Genomic DNA, 23,167 nt, shown 5'->3' with positions numbered 1-23,167 from the left:
TGGCCATGGTGATGCAGCACCATGTGGTTGGGCGGGTTAATGTATATAAGGGAATAAACAACAGATTGGTGAGCCTCCTCAAAAATCCTCCGTAGCAGGATGAATACGAGACAGTCAAGGCTCACCTGTAGAAAACTTCTGAACTTTCTGATGCTGAGTGGGTCAGCCGACTCTTCTCCCTACAAGGCCTCAGTGATGGTAAGCCGTCTGAACTCATGGACAGGATGCTGGCTCTCCTGGGAGAACACAAGCCCGATTTTCTCTTTGTCCAGCTGTTTGTGTGACAGCTGCCTTCTCAGATACGGGCTGTTGTGGCCAACACCACCATCACTGACTGCCGTGCTCTGGCTGAGGAGGCTGATAAGGTTTTCCTGGCTGGTCAACAGCACTGTGCGGCCGTGCTTTTTCCTGCCCAAGCATTTTCATCACTGCCTGGAGACACAACAGTCGCCGCTGCAGCTCCTCAACACGATTGTATCAGGGTGGCCATGCCACACACACACCCCCCAGCCACCCCTTGGCAGCGCCATTGCCATCTCATTTCATCATTGTATAATATTTAATTTTATGTTGCAGTTTAATCCTCTTACTCATCGGTGTTTCTGATTAAAAGCTAAATTATAGTGGTCCAAATTGGACAAAACATCAGGTGAGAATGCTTCTTCTGTTGCATATAACTGATGTGAGTAACCTGACTGAATTCAACTACTAAGAAGTGCCACGTGGGAAATATTGCAGTGTTTCGAAAAATGTGCATAAGGACCGATCTAAAGAACAAAACTGGGCCATTACATCATTGAGGGGAAAAATACAAGCTAAAACATTCTCTACGGCTGTTAATTGCAAAAACCCTTATCCCCATTACGTGTACTTTGAGCAATGACAAAATTTAATTTAATTTATTATATGTCCTTGCAACATTTGGTTTAGAAATAAGTCACTGTAGCTTTATATCCTTTAATAGACTTATGTAAGCCTGAACAATAACCAGCAGAATTGATTTTGAAGAATAAAAATCTTAAATCTTAAAACTTGAGAGAGTCTGCCCTTGACTACCATATATTCACAGAAAGCATCTGACTGTAGACTTATAGTATAATGATAAATTGTAGTCCAATTTAATTTTGGTGTGAAAGACCGTCAGGAACTCAGTGCAAAAAAAAAAAAACGCACAAAAAACAACAACAAAACACCTTTGCCTGTAAAATTTGAAACAAATGAAAACTATATTTCCCGTAACAGAGAAATATTTCTTCCTAATGTTGATAATAAATGTGTTTTTTCATGGGAGTATTACATGTATTCAAAAGAGAAAATATTTTTTCCTCTATGAATGGAATAGTAATGACTTAGTTGGAATTGTGCCGGTACCTTCATTGGGCACATGGGCACTACACACAAGGATCAGTTTAAAGAGTTTAGTAACAAAATTACTGATCAGCTCACCCTTTGAATCCCCCACAAACACACACACACACACACACACACACACACACACTGCGCACACTCTTATGTGGACACATATACATGTACACAGGGGATTCAGAGGTTTGGTATGGCTACACCTAATCCTGTCCGGTATGCTTGTATGTGCTGCAGTGTTTACTATAAAAAGATTTATTTATGGTAGTCCAATTACACAGGTCCACCACCTGCTGATTCCACAGATTAAATCCAATCACACGTCATATAATCACTAGTTACGTGGCATGTGCATAGTCTGTTCCACTAGTTGATTAAGGGGTCTGCCTTCCTTTCCCCTTGCGTCCACTGGCACGAGTGACTTAAGAACCAGATAAAGCCAGGCTCCAGAAGTGCCTGTGCAAAAATTATACTAACTAATAACAGCAGTGTGGATAGGCTTAGATCAATCCTCTGCTAAAGTAAGTGTGTGTTTATAGGGGTGTGTGTGTTTTTGCAAGTGAATGAATTGGTATCGGTGAATGTATGCAAACTCATAGCAGGAATTCAACTGGATGGGTGGCACACGTGAAGCATATAAGACGTAACACAAGTTCTGTCATTACGTTTAATTGCGGAAGGGGAGTAAAATAACTTATAGAACGATAGAACTTCTCTATGCAGTGTGCAAATAGCAGATGAGAGGGGTGTCTGGGTAGCGTAGTGGTTTATTCCGTTGCCTACCAACACAGGGATCGCTGGTTTGAATCCCCGTGTTACTTCCGGCTTGGTCGGGCGTCCCAACAGACAATTGGCTGTGTCTGGGGGTGGGAAGACAGATGTGGGTACGTATGTGTCCTTGTCACTACACTAGCGCCTCATCTGTTCGGTCGGGGCGCCTGTTCGGGGGGGGGGACTGGGGGGAATAGCGTGATCCTCCCACACGCTCTGTCCCCCTGGCGTAACTCCTCACTGTCAGGTGAAAAGAAGCGGCTGGTGACTCCACATGTATCAGAGAAGGCATGTGGTAGTCTGCAGCCCTCCCCCGGATCGGCAGAGGGGGTGGAGCAGCAACCAGGATGGCCCGAAAGAGTGGGGTAATTGGCCGGGTACAATTAGGGAGAAAAGGGGGGAAGAAAAATTAATAGCAGATGAGAAATGAACAAAGGTCTGTGTAAGTGATCAGTATCAACTCAGGTTTACAAACAGATATTTGACAGTACTGCCATACAGTATTTGCGCTTGAGAATATTGCACTGTTAAGAAAGATAGTGACAGAAATGTGTACACATCTTGGGACTACTCCCCTAAGCCTTGGGTATAAATAAAGTTTAAAATCAGACTCCTGAATACTAACTCTACAACGATATAGAAAATCATGGCTCATAAGAGAGCTATTTTTTGCTCTATTTTTTTCCCCAAATATTATATAGTGTTATTTTCTGGAGGGAAGAGCTTGGAGTATATGGTGGGCAGGATGAGGGAGGTCAGCAATGATCTTACCTGCTCATCCCCAGGGCCGAGGACAAAGAGGTAGCAGAGGGTCGGCAGATTGCAGCCGACAGTCTTCAATGCTAACGAGATAGTCTCTGTGCGGTGAGGTGTCTGATCCACACTAGGCAGTTATGGGGGACGAGAGGATGGACTCATTGGTAGTTGTGTAGTATTGGGCCATCATTTCCTGGGGCAGGTCAAATTCATCTTCTGTCGAGTGTCCTCCAAAGTATGCTGTCATCTCCATGGTCCATAAATTTTTGCAGCTGCATATGGAAACCAGCAGTTTTACCCGGTTCCTATTTGCTGACTTGTCACCGTCGCGTATGAAGCCAGTCAGTGCTGTTTCATCAGTTAAACTCAGAGGCTGTACTGTGAGAGTCATTGGAGGTCTTGCAGTCACACAAGTATGCACTTGTTGGATTCAGATCATTTTTGATGGGTTCAAGGACTACAACATAAACGTGCTAAACTTTGTGTGTGTAGATGACCTTGGAGAGCTGTTGCTGGGGGAGTGTAAACTCCAGACATATCTGAAGGAGAACCCCATCAAACCGGGAGCCAGCCCTAGGGGACCACGGCCTAAACTGGTTGAGGTCAGGAAGCATCTCACTGCTGCCCTGGACAGAGGAAACCTCAAGGTAAGGAAGGATAAAATAGTGAAATACCCACCTAGTTTATAACTGAGGACCACTCTAAAGCCAAGAAACACCAAGAGGAAACTTAAAAGTAAGGAAGGATGATGCCCCAGACAGAAGAAACTTTGTTGGGACACTAGCATATAACAGAGACAACTTTTTTTCATATAGCATTGATTTTGGCAGGGATAGGTTTCTGTGGGAAATGAATAGCTGTTTTATAAGTGTAAAGGTTTCTTCATCATAAAGATCACCATGTATTGATTTGTGAATATTCTGCTGTACTTCTCTCTGTCTCTCCCAGGCTGACTACCTCCAGGAAGCCAGTTTGCTGATGGCAAAACTCTGCTATGTGGAGGGGGACTACAGAGATGCCCTAGGTAGCCCACACGCACTTTTTCCCCCCACTAATATTAGGGCTTATCTTTTACATTTTTAGAAGAGTTAAAGATATAACAGTTTATGCTATTGGTAGTGGACTTTTAAATAAAAAAATATGAAATGTGAATGTTGCATTGCAGTAGAAACTGGTTACACGTTTTATTGTTTTCACTTCTTTCATCTGTTGAAAACGTGTTGGGAATGGCAGAAGTAAAGCATCATTGGGTGTTTTGTTTCCTCAATTGATGTATTGACAGGTCACTACAGCAAAGTCAACCTGGATGAATTACAGCTGCAGGGAGCTCCTGTCTACAGACTGTCAATAATAGCTGAAGCCTATGCTACTAAAGGTAGGGTTTTTTAGGCACACACAATAGGGGTTGGGGGGAGAAACGTATTCAGTGCAAAATCCCGATACTAAGATGACTTTAATATTACAGCATTTGCTCCGAATCACAATGACTCTAATCTAATCTAATTCACTTCTTCAGTCAGACTGAAGAGGTCACTTGGATGAGTGATGAAATGTTTAAATATAGCATGCGCAACCCCCCCCCATACACACACACACACACACACACAAAACGCAGGGTTTGAAAACTCATTATTATCTTGCTCAGACCTCAGACATTCCACACGCTTCTCTTCTATCCCCTTCACTTCACATCACCTCACCTCACTTCACCTCCCTGACATTGATGGTAGTCTGCCTTCAGCCCTCTAGTGACGTTTGCCTCCACACGGTGGCAGTAGAGGACTGCTTGGTAATCTGATTTGAGTGCACATAGGGAAACCTACATGATGCAACTCTGTTCAGCCCAATAATTGTGTAATTTATCCCTCTGAAATACCTATATCTTTATTATATAACCCATCCATCCATCATCTAAGCCGCTTATCCTAATTAGGGTCGTGGGATGCTGGAGCCTATCCCAGCAGTCATTGGGCGGCAGGCGGGGAGACATCCTGGACAGGCCGCCAGTTCATCACAGTGCCAACACAGCCACACCTAGGGACAATTTTGTATGGCCGAGTCACCTGACCTACATGTCATATGTACATATATTTATATAAGGCACATATACTATAGCAATCAAGAAACATCATAAGACTACAGACTTCTACATGGACACACCATGTTATATATAATGTCTATAATAATTTTAGAATATATTTCTGTTCTATGGTAATTGCACAATTTTTGTATGTAACAGAATATGTTTTATATAAGTCCACTGTTTTAACTCATGAGACCAAGGCCATTCATTTATTTTGGCTGTGAGAAATATGCAGAATATCAATTATTGACTACAGTTTTAATTAGCCAGACAATTTTACTAACCGAATTAGAAAGAAGACTGCGAAGTCAACAGTTTGAGAGATAGTAAAAATTGATGCTCTGTCAGTTGTAACATTTATGGGACATACTGGCAAATGGCAGAGATAAAAGATTTGAATATACCTCACATCCTTGTCCTTGTCATGTTATCCTCTCTCTCGCTCGCTCTTTAACTCTGCCTCCCTCGCTCTCGCTCCACCAGGATTGTGCCTAGAGAAAGTCCCGGACGCCTCCCCGTCTTTGTCTAATAAGAATGCAGCTTCTCCCTCGATGGCCAATAGGGGTGTGTGGGAGCGGGACCAGGAGATCATCACCTGCTATGAGAAGTCTGGTGACATCGCTTTACTCTACCTGCAGGAGGTGGAGAAGGTGTGTATCCGTCAGTGTGGAACATGTGCATATCCAGTGGACTTACAGTTTATTTTTTAGCTTCTGTCTCCATGCAGTGCTATAGCTGTGTAGTTGAGCGTAGCTAAATATATTTGTGCGTGAGTGATATTTGTGCGTGAGTGTGTGAGAGAGATACCAGTGTTTCAAGTCAGTTCCTGGACCAGTTCCAGCTTTAGAATGATGTTCACAGTTTCTGTCCTCCACATTGTGTAAACCACTGAGTCAGTTATTGACATTTTGGCAAGAGAGCCAAAGCCAGAACCAGTACTACCAGCTGTTACATTGTGTAATCTTGAAAAATTGGTCTTGCTTATTTTATCTGTACCCACTGGTATTCATGATGGGGACAGCAAGTGTCCCAGCAGAGAGTTTAGACGCTTAGTTAAATGTCACTATTTTCTGTGGTTACTTTAGTCTCAGGTTTCACACTTCCCTCTTATCGCCTAACCTACTCTGTAGATAGATACCAAGAGTCATTTATCTTGGGGTTGCTGGGTCATAACCTTAATGAAATGGTGTTTTATGGTAAAAACAGCCTCTCTCTCTTTTGGCGGTCATTGACGTGAAAAGATTTGGGAACATCATCAGATCATATCACCCCACAGTGCTTTATTTACCCCACCCATTACAGAGATTTGAGAAGGCTGTGAACATACCAAAAACATGATCTTAGGGTTTCACGTTCCTTGGAATAATTTGGAGAATCTTTCTGAGGGTTCTGAGAAACGGTGAAGTAGGTCATTTAAAAAATAATCTATTGTCTGTGGACGAAGAGTGAGCGGAAAAGGCGGTCTTCACTTATTCTCTGCTTTTATTCAGTCAGTGAGTTCGGACCTGGTCTCGAGTGAGCTCCTCCACCTAAAGAACACCACAATCTCTCTGAATGCTTTATTTTGCCCGTCAATTATGTATGATTTGAAAAATAATAAGAAGAGCCAACATCCAATGGAGTTTGCATAAGGAACCAACAAAAGTGAATAGAGAATATACAGTGGATGTAAAAATGCTACACACTTCTGTTAAAATGGCAGGTTTTTGTGATATAAAAAAAATCAAACCAAGGTAAATCATGTCAGAACCTTTTCCACCCCTAATGTGAAATTGCCACCTATGAAAATAAAGTGAATAACATTCAAAAACATTTTAGGGAGGAAAAAACCCCAACATAAAACTTAGAATAACCTGGTTGAATAAGTGTGCAGACCCTTTTATAATTGGGGATGTGGCTGTGTTAACCAGTCACATTCAAACTTACGTTAACTGGTAGTTAGTAGACACCGGCCATCAATTAAAGTGACTCTGATTAACCCTAAATGAAGTTCGGCTGTTTCTGTAAGATTTTCCTGACATCTTCTTGGCTTCTTGTGGCAGGAGTGTCGGAACAGCTGAGACACGCATTTTCCAAACATCACGTCTCAGTTGCTTTCAAACCCCAAAATACTGCACCAGAAATTGGTCCATCCCTAGGAGCGGGTCCCCTGGCACAAACAGAGCAATAGTGTATGTTGTTAAGTGCCAAGAGGGTTGCCGTGACTTGTACATCAGGGAAACCAAACAGACGCTGGCCAAGAGGATGGTGCAACACAGGAGAGCTAACATGTCAGGCCAGGACCCCACCGTCTACACTCATCTACAGGCCAGTGGCCACTCTTTCAAGCACATCCTTGATGGGTAGGAATGCTGGTTTGAACGTGGAGTCAAAGAAGCTATCTATGTGAATAGGGGATGACCATCTCTGAACTGGGGGGGGCGCTAAGAGTCTATCTGTCGCCATCTTACAATGCTGTGATTGCAACCATTCCAAAATCCTCTGTGAATAGTACACATGGCCATTGAAACTCTAATGGTCACGGCAATTTGCATATGAAACCGATCGTTGTTTTCGGTCGTTATGCCACTGTATTGTTTATAAGGTTTGGGATACCTACAGTCAGTTGAGACTAAAGACTGAAGAGGTCACTTACATGAGCGATGAGACGTTTTCTCTCAATAAACATGTCCAGATGAACCAATTCAACTTGCTGTGATTTTCTTACCTGGATTAGTGAGCACGCATAAAGACATCTTCTTGGTTGCATCCGACTGCAAAAGTCATGGCCCACAAAGAGCTTACAAATAATGAATGGGATCTCATTGTTGAAAGGTATCAATCAGGAGAAGGGTACAAAAGAATTTCCAAGGCATTAGCTATACCATGGAATACAGTGAAGACAATCATCAACAAGTGGAGAGAATATGACACAACAGTGACAGTACCAAGAACAGGACGTCCCTCTAAAATCGATGAGAAGACGAGAAAATTGGAGACTGCCAAGAGGCCTACGGCAACATTAAAGGAGCTGCAGGAATTTCTACCAAGTACTGGTTGCTCCTACATGTGACAACAATCTCCTGTATTCCTCATTTGTCTGAGTTATGGGGTTGGGGTGGCAACACGGAAGCCTTTTCACATGAAAAAAAAAGCCCGGCTAAATTTTGCAAAAAGATATATCCAGTCTCCCAAAACCATGTAGAAAAAAATGTGTTCTGGTCTGGTGAGACCAAGGTTGAACTTTTTGGCCATAATTCCAAAAAGTATGTTTGGCCCAAAAACAACACAGCATCACCAAAAGAACACCATACCCACGGTGAAGCATTGTGGTGGCAGCATCAGGCTGTGGGGCTGCTTTACTTCAGCCGGAACTGGGGCTTTAGTCAAGGTGGAGGGAATCATGAATAGCTCCAAATAAAAAAATAGCTCCAAAAATTTTGGATCAAAACCTTCAGGCATCTGCTAGAAAGCTGCAGATGAAGAGGAATTTCACCTTTCAGCACAACAACGACCCAAACCATACATCCAAATCAACAAAGGAATGGCTTCGCCAAAAGAAGATCAATGTTTTGGAATGGCTCAGCCGGAGCCCAGACCTGAATCCAACATAAAGTCTGTAGGGTGACCTGAAAAGGGTTGTGCAAGGAAGGTTTTTGCAAAGAAGGGTGGGAAAATATTGCCAAGTCAAAGATGTGCCAAGCTTATAGACTCTTGCCCAAAAAGACTTGAGTACTAAGTCTTGAGTAATAAAATTAAAAGATGCTTCAACAAATTGTTCGTTTAGGGGTGTGTACACTTGTGCAACCAGGTTTTTGTAAGTTTTGTATTTTTTGCCTAAAAGGTTTGTTTGTTTTTCATTTTGTTTTTATAGGCTGCAATTCCACATTAAAAGTGGAAAAGCTCTGGCATGATTTATCTGGATTTAATTTTTTCTGCCATTTTAACAGGGGGTGTGTAGACTTTTTATATCCACTGTATAGTAAAATATAACAACACATGATTACATACATACACGTATTTGTTATTCTCTTTTTTTGTTTATATTCTTTTTGTTCTTCATTCCCCCACACTTTCTCTTGCCTTCTAAAGACCTTTGCACAATACTTCAGATATGAAATAATTTACTTTTCTATTTTCTTTTCTGCCCAACATTTTGTTATTGAAAGGACATGTACTCTCATGTCAGTCTCACCACTAATCCCCACATCCTTTCTCTCCTTGTGTCGGTCTGTGTTCCCAGGCTTTGTCTGCGGGGATGCAAAATCGCAGTCCAAAGCCCGGCCCCACGGCTCAGGACCAAGAGCTGGGCTACTTCCTGAAATGGGCCTGCAAAGAGCACATGTCATTCACTTCAAAAATGGGTGAGAGAGTGTGTGTGAGAGAGAGAGAGAGAGAGAGAGAGAGAGAGAGAGAGAGAGAGAGAGAGAGAGAGAGAGAGAGAGAGAGAGAGAGAGAGAGAGAGAGAGAGAGAGAGAGAGAGAGAGAGAGAGAGAGAGAGAGAGAGAGAGAGAGAGAGAGAGAGAGAGAGAGAGAGAGAGAGAGAGAGAGAGAGAGAGAGAGAGAGAGAGAGAGAGAGAAAAGGGGCACAGTGCAGCACAGAGAAAGAGCAAGGGAGAAAAACGAGGAAGAAAGATGGAGAGGCTGAAGATGTGCATGTTGAGAAAAGGCGTGTGACTCACTTCAGCGGTGCGTAGGAGAGAGATGAGAGTAGATCTGAATCCTTAGCCGTCTGTTCAGGACATGTCCAAGGACAAGTCGGCATTTGAAGAACGGTAGACTCGCTACAGGGCTGCAGCAGCTATCAAAGCTCCGCGCCGTAGAGAGTGCCTTGTTTGAGCGTCACAGAAGTGCGGGGTTGGAGGGGGGCAGACCGAATTTCCGGTCTTGTGTTCTGCGTCGGTGTTTCTCTGAGACCAAGAGTTGTGAGACATGGAGTGCCAAGGAAACTGAGAACCAGTTAGAGCCCTGACTCTCTTAAGACAACTCCTCATCTCTCAACTAGAGAACCGTGGAGGGAGAGAGAGGACGTAAAGATAGTGTTGGAGTGCAAACTCACTGTTGTGCTAGAGAAACTACTTCTTTTCTCACATGTGTTACTCAGATTTCTTTCCACACCGTGTCATGTCACTGCTTTGTCATATTTTAAGATATAAACCCCACACTGGATTCATTTTAAAATAACTTCATCTTGTTGCTAGTTTTCACACATTATGATACGCAGAACTTGAAGCTTATTGACAGAACTGAGTTCACTGAGCATGTTGTATAGTTGTGTGTGTGTTGTTGTGTTTTTTTTTTCCATGACTGTTCAAACCGTGTAAACATTGTTACTCTTCCCCCTACGATGAACTCTGCTCCCAAAGGTTCCGCATGTGGGAGGACCAATAGTACGTACCAAAGCAGCCCTACACCGTAGTTCTGCAAGCAGTAGGTCTGTAGAGTAGTGCTGACTAATGCCTAAAAAGCTGCAGTCTCTTTTTTTGGCCCCTGGTGTAGTTCTGTAGTGGCGTATGAGATCATCTGAGCCATATCCTTTACATTAGTTTTAGTAGTCTCCCTGTCCTTTTAAATAAAATCACACCAGTTGTAGACGAACAACACGCAAGCAACAGAGTGGTCTTGTTGAGACCTTGTAAGGCAAAATACCTCCTTTTATAGATTAGTTGTGGATTATTAGCACTGCATAACATTTTGTAAGAGTAAAAATGTTCCCTGGTCAGGAGGGATAATCCTTAAATAACTTAATCCTTGATTTAGAAAGCATGTATTCCTATAAGAGAGGTAGACCTCCAAACTCAATGTTTTCCTATGGTTGGTCAGTCTGCTCATGTCGTCATGCAGAAGCTTCTTACGCTAAACATAATGCGTGTACTGACTAGGAGTGGATGGCACGGTGGCGCAGTGGTTAGTGCGGTCGCCTCACAGCAAGAAGGTCCTGGGTTCGAGCCCCGGAGTAGACCAACCTTGGGGGTTGTCTCGGTTCGTCCTCTGTGTGGAGTTTGCATGTTCTCCCCGTGTCTGTGTGGGTTTCCTCCGGGTGCTCCGTTTCCTCCCACAGTCCAAAGACATGTAGGTCAGGTGAATCGGCTGTACTAAATTGTCCCTAGTTGTTAATGTGTGTGGGTTGTGTGTGTATGTCGGCCCTGTGTGATGGCCTGGCGGTCTGTCCACAGTGTCTCCCCGCCTGCCGCCCAATGACTGCTGGATAGGCTCCAGCATCCCCGCGACCCTGAGAGCAGGATAAGCGGTTCGGATAATGGCTGGATGGATGATTAGGAGTGTAAGAAAATATCGATACGCTCGAGTATCGCCATACTATCTTTCGTGACACTATTGATTCTCAAAACCACTATCGATTTTTAATTGCTTACATGTAAAGGTTTGTGACAAACATTTTGTGTTGTGTGTAACCCCACAACCGCTAGATAACAGTGTTGTAATCTATCTTCAGCCATTTGACTCTTGCAACAACGTAAACTGGGACAGGAAGTAGCATAAGCACAAAGAACACAGGCCTGTGAAATCGCAATATATCGCCTTTCTTACAGTATGACAATATATCACAATATATTGACTCGTAACCCCTGTATCGTGATACATATCGTATCGCCAGACTCCCGCTAATACACAGCCCCTCCCTAGTACTGATGCACATGCAACCAGAAACAAAACACAACTCTGTGTGTATCCCTTCCACTCACTCCTCAACACGTAGGAAGAAACTAAAGATGGTGGTTAATCTATGCATTGGTATGTTTGATGAGACATCTGTTACACACACACACCCCACACACACACACACACATACACAAACAAGCAAACCAACAAACACAACCAAGTATCTGACAAGTGTTCTTGCTGTTTTCTGTGTATTAGTAACTCTCCTGTGCTGTCTGTGGTTTCTACAGCAACCTGACACGGGGCGTGGGCCGATTCCGAGAGATTCTACGCGCCGTGGAGACCAGAACCACCCAGAATCTCCGCATGGTGAGAAGTGGGAGGCGGGCAGGGCAGAGGAGGGATTCATTACAGGGATTGCCTTTGTTGTCGCTGTAAAATAAGCCTGCCAGTTCTTGGATTACATTCATTTTATTCCTTATTAATAAATCATAGGTACAAACAGTCATGTAAATAGTAATCTTAGTTGAAGATGGTCATGCCAGTACTCATTTTATGTTCCTTGTATTGAGATAAATTGCTGTTGTTATTCCAACTGTATATTCTGTGGCTATCAGAGGGAAAAGAAATTGATCACAATACATTGAGCAAATAGATATCGATGCATCATTCATTAATGGGCCTCATGTGGGAGAGAGACAAGGTAAAGGGAGGGAGAAAATGAAAATGTGTCACTGAGGAATAACCTTGTTAAGTATCACATGACATTTTGAGTACATTGTTGTTTCTTTAAAGCGATATCACATCACTTGTGTGTTTGTCTGTTTGTAGACCATAGCCAGGCAGTTGGCCGAGATCTTGCTCAGGGGGATGTGTGAACAGAGTTACTGGTCTCCTCTGGAAGACCCACCCACTGTGTCTCCACTGACGATCCCACACGACAAGGACATACTCAAACCAAGAACTACAACCTCAGCCGACGCCCAAGAGTCTACTCTGGAGAGAAGTGTGTGTGTGTGTGTGTGTATGTGTGTGTGTGTTACACTGGGAATATATTGCAATTGAAAATGGTTCCAAAACACCTGGAAAGTTGAAGGTTGCTCCTATACTTTCCTACTAGTATCTTACACTACTCTCTTTTCTCTTTTTCATTCCTCCTTTATTTTCACTGCTCTCTCATCCCTATGATCTCCATTTTCCTCCATCTGTCCACCTCTCTCTCTCTCTCTCTCTCTCTCTCTCTCTCTCTCTCTCTCTCTCTCTCTCTCTCTCTCTCTCTCTCTCTCTCTCTCTCTCTCTCTCTCAGTCTGTTTTGTCCACAGGAGAATACAGAGGAGGCCCTGCTGTTGCTGCTCATCAGTGAATCCATGGTGAGACACACAACACACACTCACACACAATGGAAAAAAATTCTGTGCCCCTTCTTTGAAATACTCCTATACAAGAACAGAAAAGCACAAGATGTGGGTGGATGGGTTGTATAAAACTTCTCTGCAAAGGTGCTGAATTGAGAATTGATCTCTCTGATCTGATGTACTTTTTGGACAACCCCCCCCCCCCCCAACAATTCTACTTGGCCAATTACCCCACTCTTCCGAGCCATCCCAGTCGTTGCTCCACCCCCTCTGACAATTCGGGGAGGGCTTTAGACTACCACATGCTTCCTCCAATACATGTGGAGTCGCCAGCCGCTTCTTTTCACCGGACAGTGAGGAGTTTCGCCAGTTCCCCCTCCCCCCCCGAACAGATGCCCCGACTGACCAGAGGAGACGCTAGTGCAGCGACCAGGACACATACCTACATCCGGCTTCCCACCCGCAGACATGGCCAATTGTGTCTGGAGGGCCGCCCGACCAAGCCAGAGGTAACACGGGGATTCAAACTGGAGATCCCTGTGTTGGTAGGCAACGGAGTAGACTGCCATGCTACCCGGATGCGATGTACTTTATGACTTCAGTCAAATCTGTATTTTCACCAACTGTTGGGGGTACAGGCTTCAGAGTCAGCCATCTAGTACAGCACCCCGAGAGCCAAAGAAATATCCTGGCACAAGAGCCACAGTCTCTATGTCCCCTTCAAATAAGGTGTGAGGTGTCTGCACTATTGTCCAGCTCCTGCTTCACGTCTACCTAACTAGTATTTACCTTCATCACTGCTTCTGACGCGACTCACCAGAGAGTTATTCAGACATCTTCAGACAAGTTCTATAATGACACTCGGAACACTGGATCAGAGGCAAACAGGCAGACATCAGTGATGTAGCTCATCTGTCCAACCCCCACTGATTGCTACTCCCTGTGATCAAATGCTACAGGTGGGAATGAAAGGCAGCGTTCTTTTGTTTTATGTAGACTATATAGTTAGACTGTCTTTTGTGTTATCTCTTTAACGATTGACTAAAGTGAACCTAATAGTACATTACTGGTGATTTTGTTTTGAGTCTTCTTTTTTTGTCTGGTAGTTTGCAAATTTAATCTACTGTTGTGGATATCCCAGTTTATTTTGCCTAATCTTGTGAGAATTTAAGACAATTTTAAGTTGGCTCAAACAATTTCAAACCTGTTAAAGATTAATTTTGCATGGAGTCAGTTATATTACTACTGAACAGATTGCAATTTATTTGAGCAGTCCCTATTACTAGGAGAAAGGCAGTCACTCTTCGATTTCTGCCTCAGCGGATGCGAAGAGGCAGTGCGGACAGCGGTGGGTTCACCAAATTAACCAGAGGAGGAGGATGCAAGGGCATTTTTACAGTCTCATTGCAGAGCTGAGGCTGGACCGTGAATGTGTTGACAAATAGCAGATCTATGTACTGTGGCAAACCACAGTTTTCCCGTGCCATCATGACCACTACAAACCCATCCATCCATCCATTATCCAAACCGCTTATCCTGCTGTCAGGGTCACGGGGATGCTGAGCCCAAAAGTGAAAATAAAGTTGACAGATCACAGTATTGTTGTAAATTGTGCAGAAACGCAGTCGAAAACATGTAGAAAGTGGGATTTTTGTTGGATTTGAATCAGTCTTTATAGAAGTTTTACGCCTTACTCTGGCATAAAAATAGACTCGACGTATGAAAAAAAAAAAAAAACAGGACAGGATAGCGGGGCTCATCCATTGGTAGACGTGAGTCGCACCTCTTGCAGAACTGGTATGAATTGGAGCATTTGCTAAAATGGAAGCATATGTTCTGTCAGACGGACGACTAAAGAACACTTAAGAAATGAGGTGCATCAGTGTTTCTATGATTTGTGCTTGCTTGTGTGTGTTCTATGCTAGCCTGCATTAGGTATCTGTCTTCACCTAAGTGTGTGTGTGTGTGTGTGTGTGTGTGTGTGTGTGTGTGTGTGTGTGTGTGTGTCCGTGTCCGTGTCCGTGTCCGTGTCCGTGTCCGTGCATGTACACATATTCCAGGCGAACCGTGACGCTGTGCTGAGCAGGATACCAGAACATAACAATGATCGTATCATCAGCCTCCAGTCCGCCTCTGTGGTGTACGACCTACTGACCATAGCTCTGGGGAGGAGGGGGCAGTATGAGATGCTGTCTGAGGTGAACATTACGTATACATACCAGGCATAACCAGCTGACTGTAGCTTCGAAGGGGATATGACAGGGGTTTACATTGTCTGGGCTAATCTTGGGAGAAGTGTTTATCTCAACCTGTACTTTATTACTCCCCATGGTAGGCTAATATCCTCTTTTGTGTGGCCTATTGCCACTGGGAAGTGACAAGTCAACTCGGCTACAGAACATCACAGTAGGGCATGATATCGGTTTGATATCATGCTGAAATGCCAGAGACACTTCAGTAGGGCATGTGATAGCTGACATGGGTGTTTGAACTTAGGCCCCTCAGCTGAAGGACATTCCCTCTATTTGCTAGGCCACTCTGTCCCTGTTGTACAATCTGGGGAATATTTTTTTCCCCTCCCCTTTTCATCCCAGTTTGGCATGTCTAATTCCCCAATGCTGTTTTCCTTGTTACAGCTGGTTTACTTTTTAATAAAATGTATTTTCCATTGTTTCCAGTGCTTAGAGCGGGCCATGAAGTTCGCCTTTGAGGAGTTCCACCTGTGGTACCAGCTCGCCCTGTCGCTGATGGCGGCAGGGAAGTCAGCTCGGGCAGTTAAAGTCCTGAAGGAGTGCATTCGACTGAAACCAGATGACCCCACCATCCCGCTTCTGGCAGTAAAGCTTTGTATCGGACCTCTGCACTGGGTGAGCGCTACCAAACAAATACTTAACCCAAGCACGGGTAATCGTCAGAGGTGAAGGAAACGCCTTTAGTTAATACACATACACTTGACGCACAGCGTGGTTTCCGAAAAATTGCTGGTATGAGTCCCAGCATTGACGGTGCCCAGTAGTGCTTGAGTACTTTTATATTGTGGCTTGCTTTCTCTCAGCCAAGTTTATTTCAACTGAAAACCCGAGAGTGCGAGGTAAATATGTCAACACAAAGTTGAGACATAGACACTGAGTGACTGCCTTTATCCGGGTTCTGTATTGGCCTCATCCATGATGATTAAGCCTCCGTCCGCAGGCTACCAGTGGCCACTAAATGGCTTCACAAGCCTGAAGACAATGCAACCTGTGTGCCTGCGTCACCATAACTTAACCCAGCTATGGGAGGTGCTGAAATGTCTGTGCAGACAACATTATCAGATACCATCATCCAAAAGGTGTGGCATCGCACCGAAAGAGACGTTACCGTCTCATGATGCCCTCAACTAGTCTGATATCCTATCGGTAAGGCTGGCGGCACTGGAATCGATTCAACAGTAGATGGCTTTATCTTTATCGACGTGCCCCCGTCACTGCAACGCTGCATCCAATAAAGGGTCCCCACAGGCCTGGAAAAGTTCCGGATTCATTTACATGTGTTTTCCAGGCCTGGAGAGTTTGATGAAGTTGTGGAAATTTCTTCTTCTTTTTTTTTTTTTATTTGCTCTTGGTCCAGCAAAAGGTTTAGTTTAGGGTGCTCATAGGTTCATGTTGAGTGGTTTGTTTTTTTTATGGATTATGACAAATCTGCACATTTCATGGCAGAATGTGTCTCAGGTTTCAGTTCAGGTTTATGGCATTAGGATAAGAATCAAACCTTGATATGTAAACCTAAAAATAACTAACGGTCTTGGAAATGTTGCAGTAGGTCGTAGAGAAGCCAGGGGAAAATCCTTAAATTTGACTGGCAAACGTGTGTGGGGAAATCTGCCAATAATCACCTCTTTCTACTGACCCTCATATTCTCTCTGACCTTATCTGTCTCTTTGTTTTTTTCCTCACCCTACCTCACCCCCGCCCTCTGCCCAGTTGGACGAGGGGGAATGTTTTGCTAAGATGGTGATAGACATGGGAGAGAAGGCAGCAGAGTTCAGAGCCAAAGGATACCTGGCGATCGGCCTGGTCTACAGCCTCAAGGCTACTGACGGTATTTCTGTGTGTGTGTGTGTGTGTGTGTGTGTGTGTGTGTGTGTGTGTGTGTGTGTGTGTGTGTGTGTGTGTGTGAGAGTGTGAGTGAGAGTGAGAGTGAGAGTGAGAGTGTGAGTGTGAGCTCTTGCGGTCCTGTACAGGCATATAGGACGGGAAGAGAATCCTCCTTTGCTTCAACAGGAGGCTATTTTGGGTGATTGGGTTGAATTTTGGGTGGAGTCTGCATTTGATCAAAAGTTAATGCACGTGCGTGGGTGTGTGTGCGTGGCCAATTTAAGCAGGCATCCGTTTATGGTTCTGGTCCCTCGTCTGGTGTTTTGTAAGACGGCTACATGATGTCTTGACGAAGCTATATCCCAACAGATGTTGTTTTATCTCAAACAAGTGTTGCTTCTCATGCGTTCTTTCTGTGCCACATCCTAAGCCTGATTCCTGTCTCTCTCTACCCTGTCTGTCTCTTTTTGTTGGTCTCACTCTGTAGCGCCCTTACGAGGCACACAGGAAGAGTACCAGAGGAAAGCTTTGGGAGCCTTTCAGAGGTTGGTACGGAGCCATCCTTCTCTCTCCTCATCCAAAACGCCATACACCCACAGTGTTATTCCCACAGGCTGTGTTGTTTTTGCAGGCTGCTGCACAGGCTGAGCAAACAAGATGCTGGTCGATGTTTTTAGCTTCCTTAGCCGTCTGTTTGATTTAGTCATGTCGACTCAAATCTAATATCTCTGATTCTAGGTCTCCCTCTCTGTCTTTCTGTCTCTGTAGAGCTCAGAGTCTGTCTCCTACTGACCATTTAGCAGCATTTTACTTGGCACTGCAGCTGGCTGTGTCCAGACAGGTGACATACTTGTAAAAATACATCAGATGATCTTTTTTCTGTCTTTGACTTTGCTTCTTTTATGCATTTTAATGGATGCTTTTTAATTTATGTGTATATTTGTGTGTATAGATCCCTGAGGCGCTGGGCTATGTCCGCCAAGCCCTGCAGCTCCAAGGAGACGACGTCCATTCCTTGCATCTGCTGGCCCTCCTGCTCTCCGCACAGAAACACTACCACGACGCCCTCAACATCATAGAGATGGCCCTGTCAGAGTACCCCGAGAACTTTAAGTAAATGGCATACAAGCACAAAGGAACACCTCTGCCATGTGCTCAGCGTCACAGTTTCATTTTTACTTCTTGAACCAGACTTACTTGTTTCTGCTTCACTGCGTTCAGCTTCAGCATACCCTCAGTGTTTATGTAATTGAAAAGTAGGACAGTTGTTTATACAACTTGCAAGTGTGTTTGTATATTCATGTAACAGTAAGTTTATGTGTGTGTGTGTGTGTTTCCCAGTTTATTATATACCAAGGTGAAGCTGGAGAGTCTGTGTCGGGGACCAGAGGAGGCACTGCTCACCTGTAAACACATGCTGCAAATCTGGAAGAGCTTTTATAACTTGACCAACCCCAGGTAAAACACACACACACACACACACACACACACACACACACACACACACACACACACACACACTCGTCAGTACATAATGGTGTGGCAGGTATTGTGTCAGCCAGGGTACTTGGTAGGCAGCCCCAAAACACTACACCGGTCTTAGTTACAGTGCCACCAGACACCGCTCATTGTGAATAAAAGGTTTAACTGGAAATGATCCTCTGTTTTATATTGTTGTGGAGTTTTAAGTGGGCTAGGTAGAGCTCTCATCTGGTCAGGGTGAAAACCAGGATAGAGTTGAATGTGGCTGAAGGGCGTAAGACATTTGAACGGCTCACAAGTTTTCTCTGCCAAACACAGCCTGAGGAATATGGGTTTTAGGGAGCCAAAACCTGGCTGAGGCCCCAAATCATTTTTGTTTTTTCTCCAAGTTATTGTACATATATTTGGTAAAAAATAAGTTTTGATACATTCTATGTAACCGCTGCCTTTCTGAACACTCAAATTCAGCATTTGAATTTTTGAAAAAGAGACGTGGGAATTAAAATCATAGAAATAACCCAAGCAGAGAAAAACAACACAACATCCACACAGGAACAGTCGCTAAACAACAAAGAATATAAAAACCCAGAACAGCAGAAAACAATAGTCTTGGGAGTCCAGGTAGTGTAGTGGTATATTCCGTTGCCTACCAACACAGGGCTCTCCGGTTCAAATCCCCCTGTTACCTCTACAGACACAATTGGCCGTGTCTGCGGGAGGGAAGCCAGATGTGGGTATGTGTCCTGGCTGCTGCACTAGCGCCTCCTCTGGTCAGTCGGGGTGCCTGTTCGGGGGGGGGGGAACGGGGGGAATAGCGTGATCCTCTCACATGCTACGTCCCCCTGGTGAAACTCCTCCATGTTGGGTGAAAAGAAGCGGCTGGTGACTCCACATGTATCGGAGGAGACATGTGGTAGTCTGCAGCCCTCCCTGGATCGGCAGAGGGGAGGGAGCAGTGACCGGGATGACTCGGAAGAGTGGGGCAATTGGCCAAGTACAATTGGGGAGAAAAGGGGGGGGGGATCTTAAAAAAAAAAGGAAACAATAGTACTGAGAGTAATGGAGAGATCAGGGAGTGTCAGCTATCGTCTGGAGAAAAGAACCCTGTAATAAATCTGCTGTCTCCACCCAAAACATGTAGGTTTTTGTGGAAGCTCAGTCTATGTGAACATGTTTTAATTACGTGATATAATAAAGAGCAAATTTCCACAATCTTACTTTATCGCCATCACCTTTGCGTGTGTGTTGCAGTGATTCGGGGCGTGGCAGCAGTCTGTTAGATCGAGCCATAGCAGACAGACGACAGCTCAACGCCATGACCCTGCCTGACTTCAGCGACCCAGAGACTGGTAGGTAGATGTACACACCATACATACACACACACACACACACACACACACACACACACACACACACACACACACACAGGGGCTTAGGTCATCATCCTGCCTGTCTTAAGCTATTTTAAGACTAACACACACACACACACACACATATATATATATATATATACACTACCGTTCAAAAGTTTGGGATCACCCAAACAATTTTGTGTTTTCCATGAAAAGTCACACTTATTCACCACCATATGTTGTGAAATGAATAGAAAATAGAGTCAAGACATTGACAAGGTTAGAAATAATGATTTGTATTTGAAATAAGATTTTTTTTACATCAAACTTTGCTTTCGTCAAAGAATCCTCCATTTGCAGCAATTACAGCATTGCAGACCTTTGGCATTCTAGCTGTTAATTTGTTGAGGTAATCTGGAGAAATTGCACCCCACGCTTCCAGAAGCAGCTCCCACAAGTTGGATTGGTTGGATGGGCACTTCTTGCGTACCATACGGTCAAGCTGCTCCCACAACAGCTCAATGGGGTTCAGATCTGGTGACTGCGCTGGCCACTCCATTACCGATAGAATACCAGCTGCCTGCTTCTGCTCTAAATAGTTCTTGCACAATTTGGAGGCGTGTTTAGGGTCATTGTCCTGTTGTAGGATGAAATTGGCTCCAATCAAGCGCTGTCCACTGGGTATGGCATGGCGTTGCAAAATGGAGTGATAGCCTTCCTTATTCAGAATCCCTTTTACCCTGTACAAATCTCCCACCTTACCAGCACCAAAGCAACCCCAGACCATCACATTACCTCCACCATGCTTAACAGATGGCGTCAGGCATTCTTCCAGCATCTTTTCATTTGTTCTGCGTCTCACAAACGTTCTTCTTTGTGATCCAAACACCTCAAACTTGGATTCATCCGTCCACAACACTTTTTTCCAGTCTTCCTCTGTCCAATGTCTGTGTTCTTTTGCCCATCTTAATCTTTTTCTTTTATTGGTCAGTCTCAGATATGGCTTTTTCTTTGCCACTCTGCCCTGAAGCCCAGAATCCCGTAGCCGCCTCTTCACTGTAGATGTTGACACTGGTGTTTTGCGGGTACTATTTAATGAAGATGCCAGTTGGGGACCTGTGAGGCGTCTGTTTCTCAAACTAGAGACTCTAATGTACTTATCTTCTTGCTCAGTTGTGCAACGCGGCCTCCCACTTCTTTTTCTACTCTGGTTAGAGCCTGTTTGTGCTGTCCTCTGAAGGGAGTAGTACACACCGGTGTAGGAAATCTTCAATTTCTTAGCAATTTCTCGCATGGAATAGCCTTCATTTCTAAGAACAAGAATAGACTGTCGAGTTTCAGATGAAAGTTCTCTTTTTCTGGCCATTTTGAGCGTTTAATTGACCCCACAAATGTGATGCTCCAGAAACTCAATCTGCTCAAAGGAAGGTCAGTTTTGTAGCTTCTGTAACGAGCTAAACTGTTTTCAGATGTGTGAACATGATTGCACAAGGGTTTTCTAATCATCAATTAGCCTTCTGAGCCAATGAGCAAACACATTGTACCATTAGAACACTGGAGTGATAGTTGCTTGAAATGGGCCTCTATACACCTATGTAGATATTGCACCAAAAACCAGACATTTGCAGCTAGAATAGTCATTTACCACATTAGCAATGTATAGAGTGTATTTCTTTAAAGTTAAGACTAGTTTAAAGTTATCTTCATTGAAAAGTACAGTGCTTTTCCTTCAAAAATATGGACATTTCAATGTGATCCCAAACTTTTGAACGGTAGTGTATATATATATACACTCTCTACCACGCTGTTATTGACAGACTGATTCCACCGACTTCCCAGCAGGGAAGAAACAACACCAGCCATTGTTGTAGTTTATTCTTCCTCCTCATTATTCTGACTATATTGTTCATCCATCTGTCATGTTAACATTGAGGTTTTCAGAGACTGTAGAAACAATTGATTTGCTGTCACAACATTCTTTTGTTTAGCTCTCAATCATGATTTCCCTCCAGCTTTTTCCATTTAAAAAACAACAACATTTAGACCAATGGTTCTCTGCCAAGCCCCAGTAGCCACTAGTTAATCCCCATATCTCAGTCTGTCTTCATCAGAGAAAGAACATTGTGGCAAGCATCAAGACGAAATATGGCTTAATGGTTTAATGTAGTCTCGCTTTTATTAAAACAAGCGTAGTTCACATCACCAGACTTAAAACTTTGGGATAAAAAAACATTTTGAGTTCGTTCTTGCTGGTTGAGAACCATTGATTCTTGCCTCTGTAATTAATCTCAGTCGTTCTTTCATTTCTGTTTTGTAACTTTATTTTTCCTTTTTGCCTTTAGTCTCTGGTTGTTCCTCTTACTCAGGCTCCGAGCCTGTCTCTCCGACGTCCCTGTCCACCTCCTCCACCTTCTCCTCACCTCTGCCCTCCCCCACCTCCCCACTCTTCACCTTTCTCCCCCCTCCTCTCCCTCCCCCCAGGCGGCCCGCTCTCCCCACTCCCCTCTCTCCGCCTTCTCCGCCTCTGCCCCCCAAGACCCAGAGTCACTCCTTTAGCGACCACGCCGCCCTGCACCGGCTCTCCACTGGTTGTAATAGGAGTTGCACCTCTAGCTGGCCAGTAGCATGGTGTGGAGTAGTGGTACCTCTGACCGACAGTAGAGCTTGTTGTGTGTTTGACCCGACGGATGTTGAAATAGACTTGAGTTTTTTTACATTCCACTAACATGGTCAGTATTTGGCACCGTTAAGCTGTCTAACCCTCAAACAAAGTTCACCCCCGTGCCATGAAACCCGTTATTGCCTGTGTGCTGCACCACACAGAAACACATGCAGAGACCATGAGAAAGACAAAAGAGAGACACTCAGGGAACGTCGGATTTTGGCAATATCCGAATTTCCAGATTCTGAATTCTGAAATTATACTGAAGACACCGGGACATCAAGTGGGAAAAACAGGGTTGCTTTAAAACACAGAGTAGTAAACTAGGACATGTAGGTTAGATCAGCTGTTTTGTTTTCCTCAACAAGTAACTCGTAAGTAACATTTTGTTAAGATAAAATTGGTCTTAGGTAAAGACATTTCATATATGCTAGAGATAAACCAAGACATATTGAGTGCTTCTTGTTTTGGTCTTTGAACACCTTGCTTTTTTTGCCCACTACATTTATTGTAAAAGAGCCATATGGTCCACGTCCCTCTGACACCCATATCAAGGTGGGAGCATGATGGAGCATGAGTTGTATGTGAGGTGGGTGATCAGAGCACATATTCGTCAGATGGAAATCATATAAAAGACAGGTTGTTTTTTTTTTTTTAAAAAAGAAATT

General features: G+C 44.0%; 1 protein-coding gene across 1 annotated transcript in view; it reads left to right on the top strand.

Moving 5' to 3' along the window:
- The window catches only part of ttc7b (tetratricopeptide repeat domain 7B), a 40,534-nt gene that overhangs the window by 5,761 nt on the left and 11,606 nt on the right, over window positions 1-23,167 (top strand). The window contains 18 exon segments of the mRNA XM_056295743.1: window positions 3,382-3,536; window positions 3,838-3,913; window positions 4,172-4,264; window positions 5,456-5,622; window positions 9,195-9,273; window positions 9,276-9,315; window positions 11,863-11,941; window positions 12,404-12,494; window positions 12,497-12,578; window positions 12,879-12,942; window positions 14,988-15,125; window positions 15,606-15,794; window positions 16,890-17,007; window positions 17,491-17,548; window positions 17,772-17,844; window positions 17,956-18,116; window positions 18,345-18,461; window positions 19,737-19,834. Of these exon segments, the coding sequence (XP_056151718.1) occupies window positions 3,382-3,536; window positions 3,838-3,913; window positions 4,172-4,264; window positions 5,456-5,622; window positions 9,195-9,273; window positions 9,276-9,315; window positions 11,863-11,941; window positions 12,404-12,494; window positions 12,497-12,578; window positions 12,879-12,942; window positions 14,988-15,125; window positions 15,606-15,794; window positions 16,890-17,007; window positions 17,491-17,548; window positions 17,772-17,844; window positions 17,956-18,116; window positions 18,345-18,461; window positions 19,737-19,834 (1,878 nt within the window).

This window comes from Lampris incognitus, chromosome 16 (assembly GCF_029633865.1).
Source record: "Lampris incognitus isolate fLamInc1 chromosome 16, fLamInc1.hap2, whole genome shotgun sequence".
Classification (NCBI taxonomy): Eukaryota; Metazoa; Chordata; class Actinopteri; order Lampriformes; family Lampridae; genus Lampris; species Lampris incognitus.
Note: the sequence above shows the minus strand (reverse complement) of the source record. Positions and strands in the feature narration are given on the sequence as shown.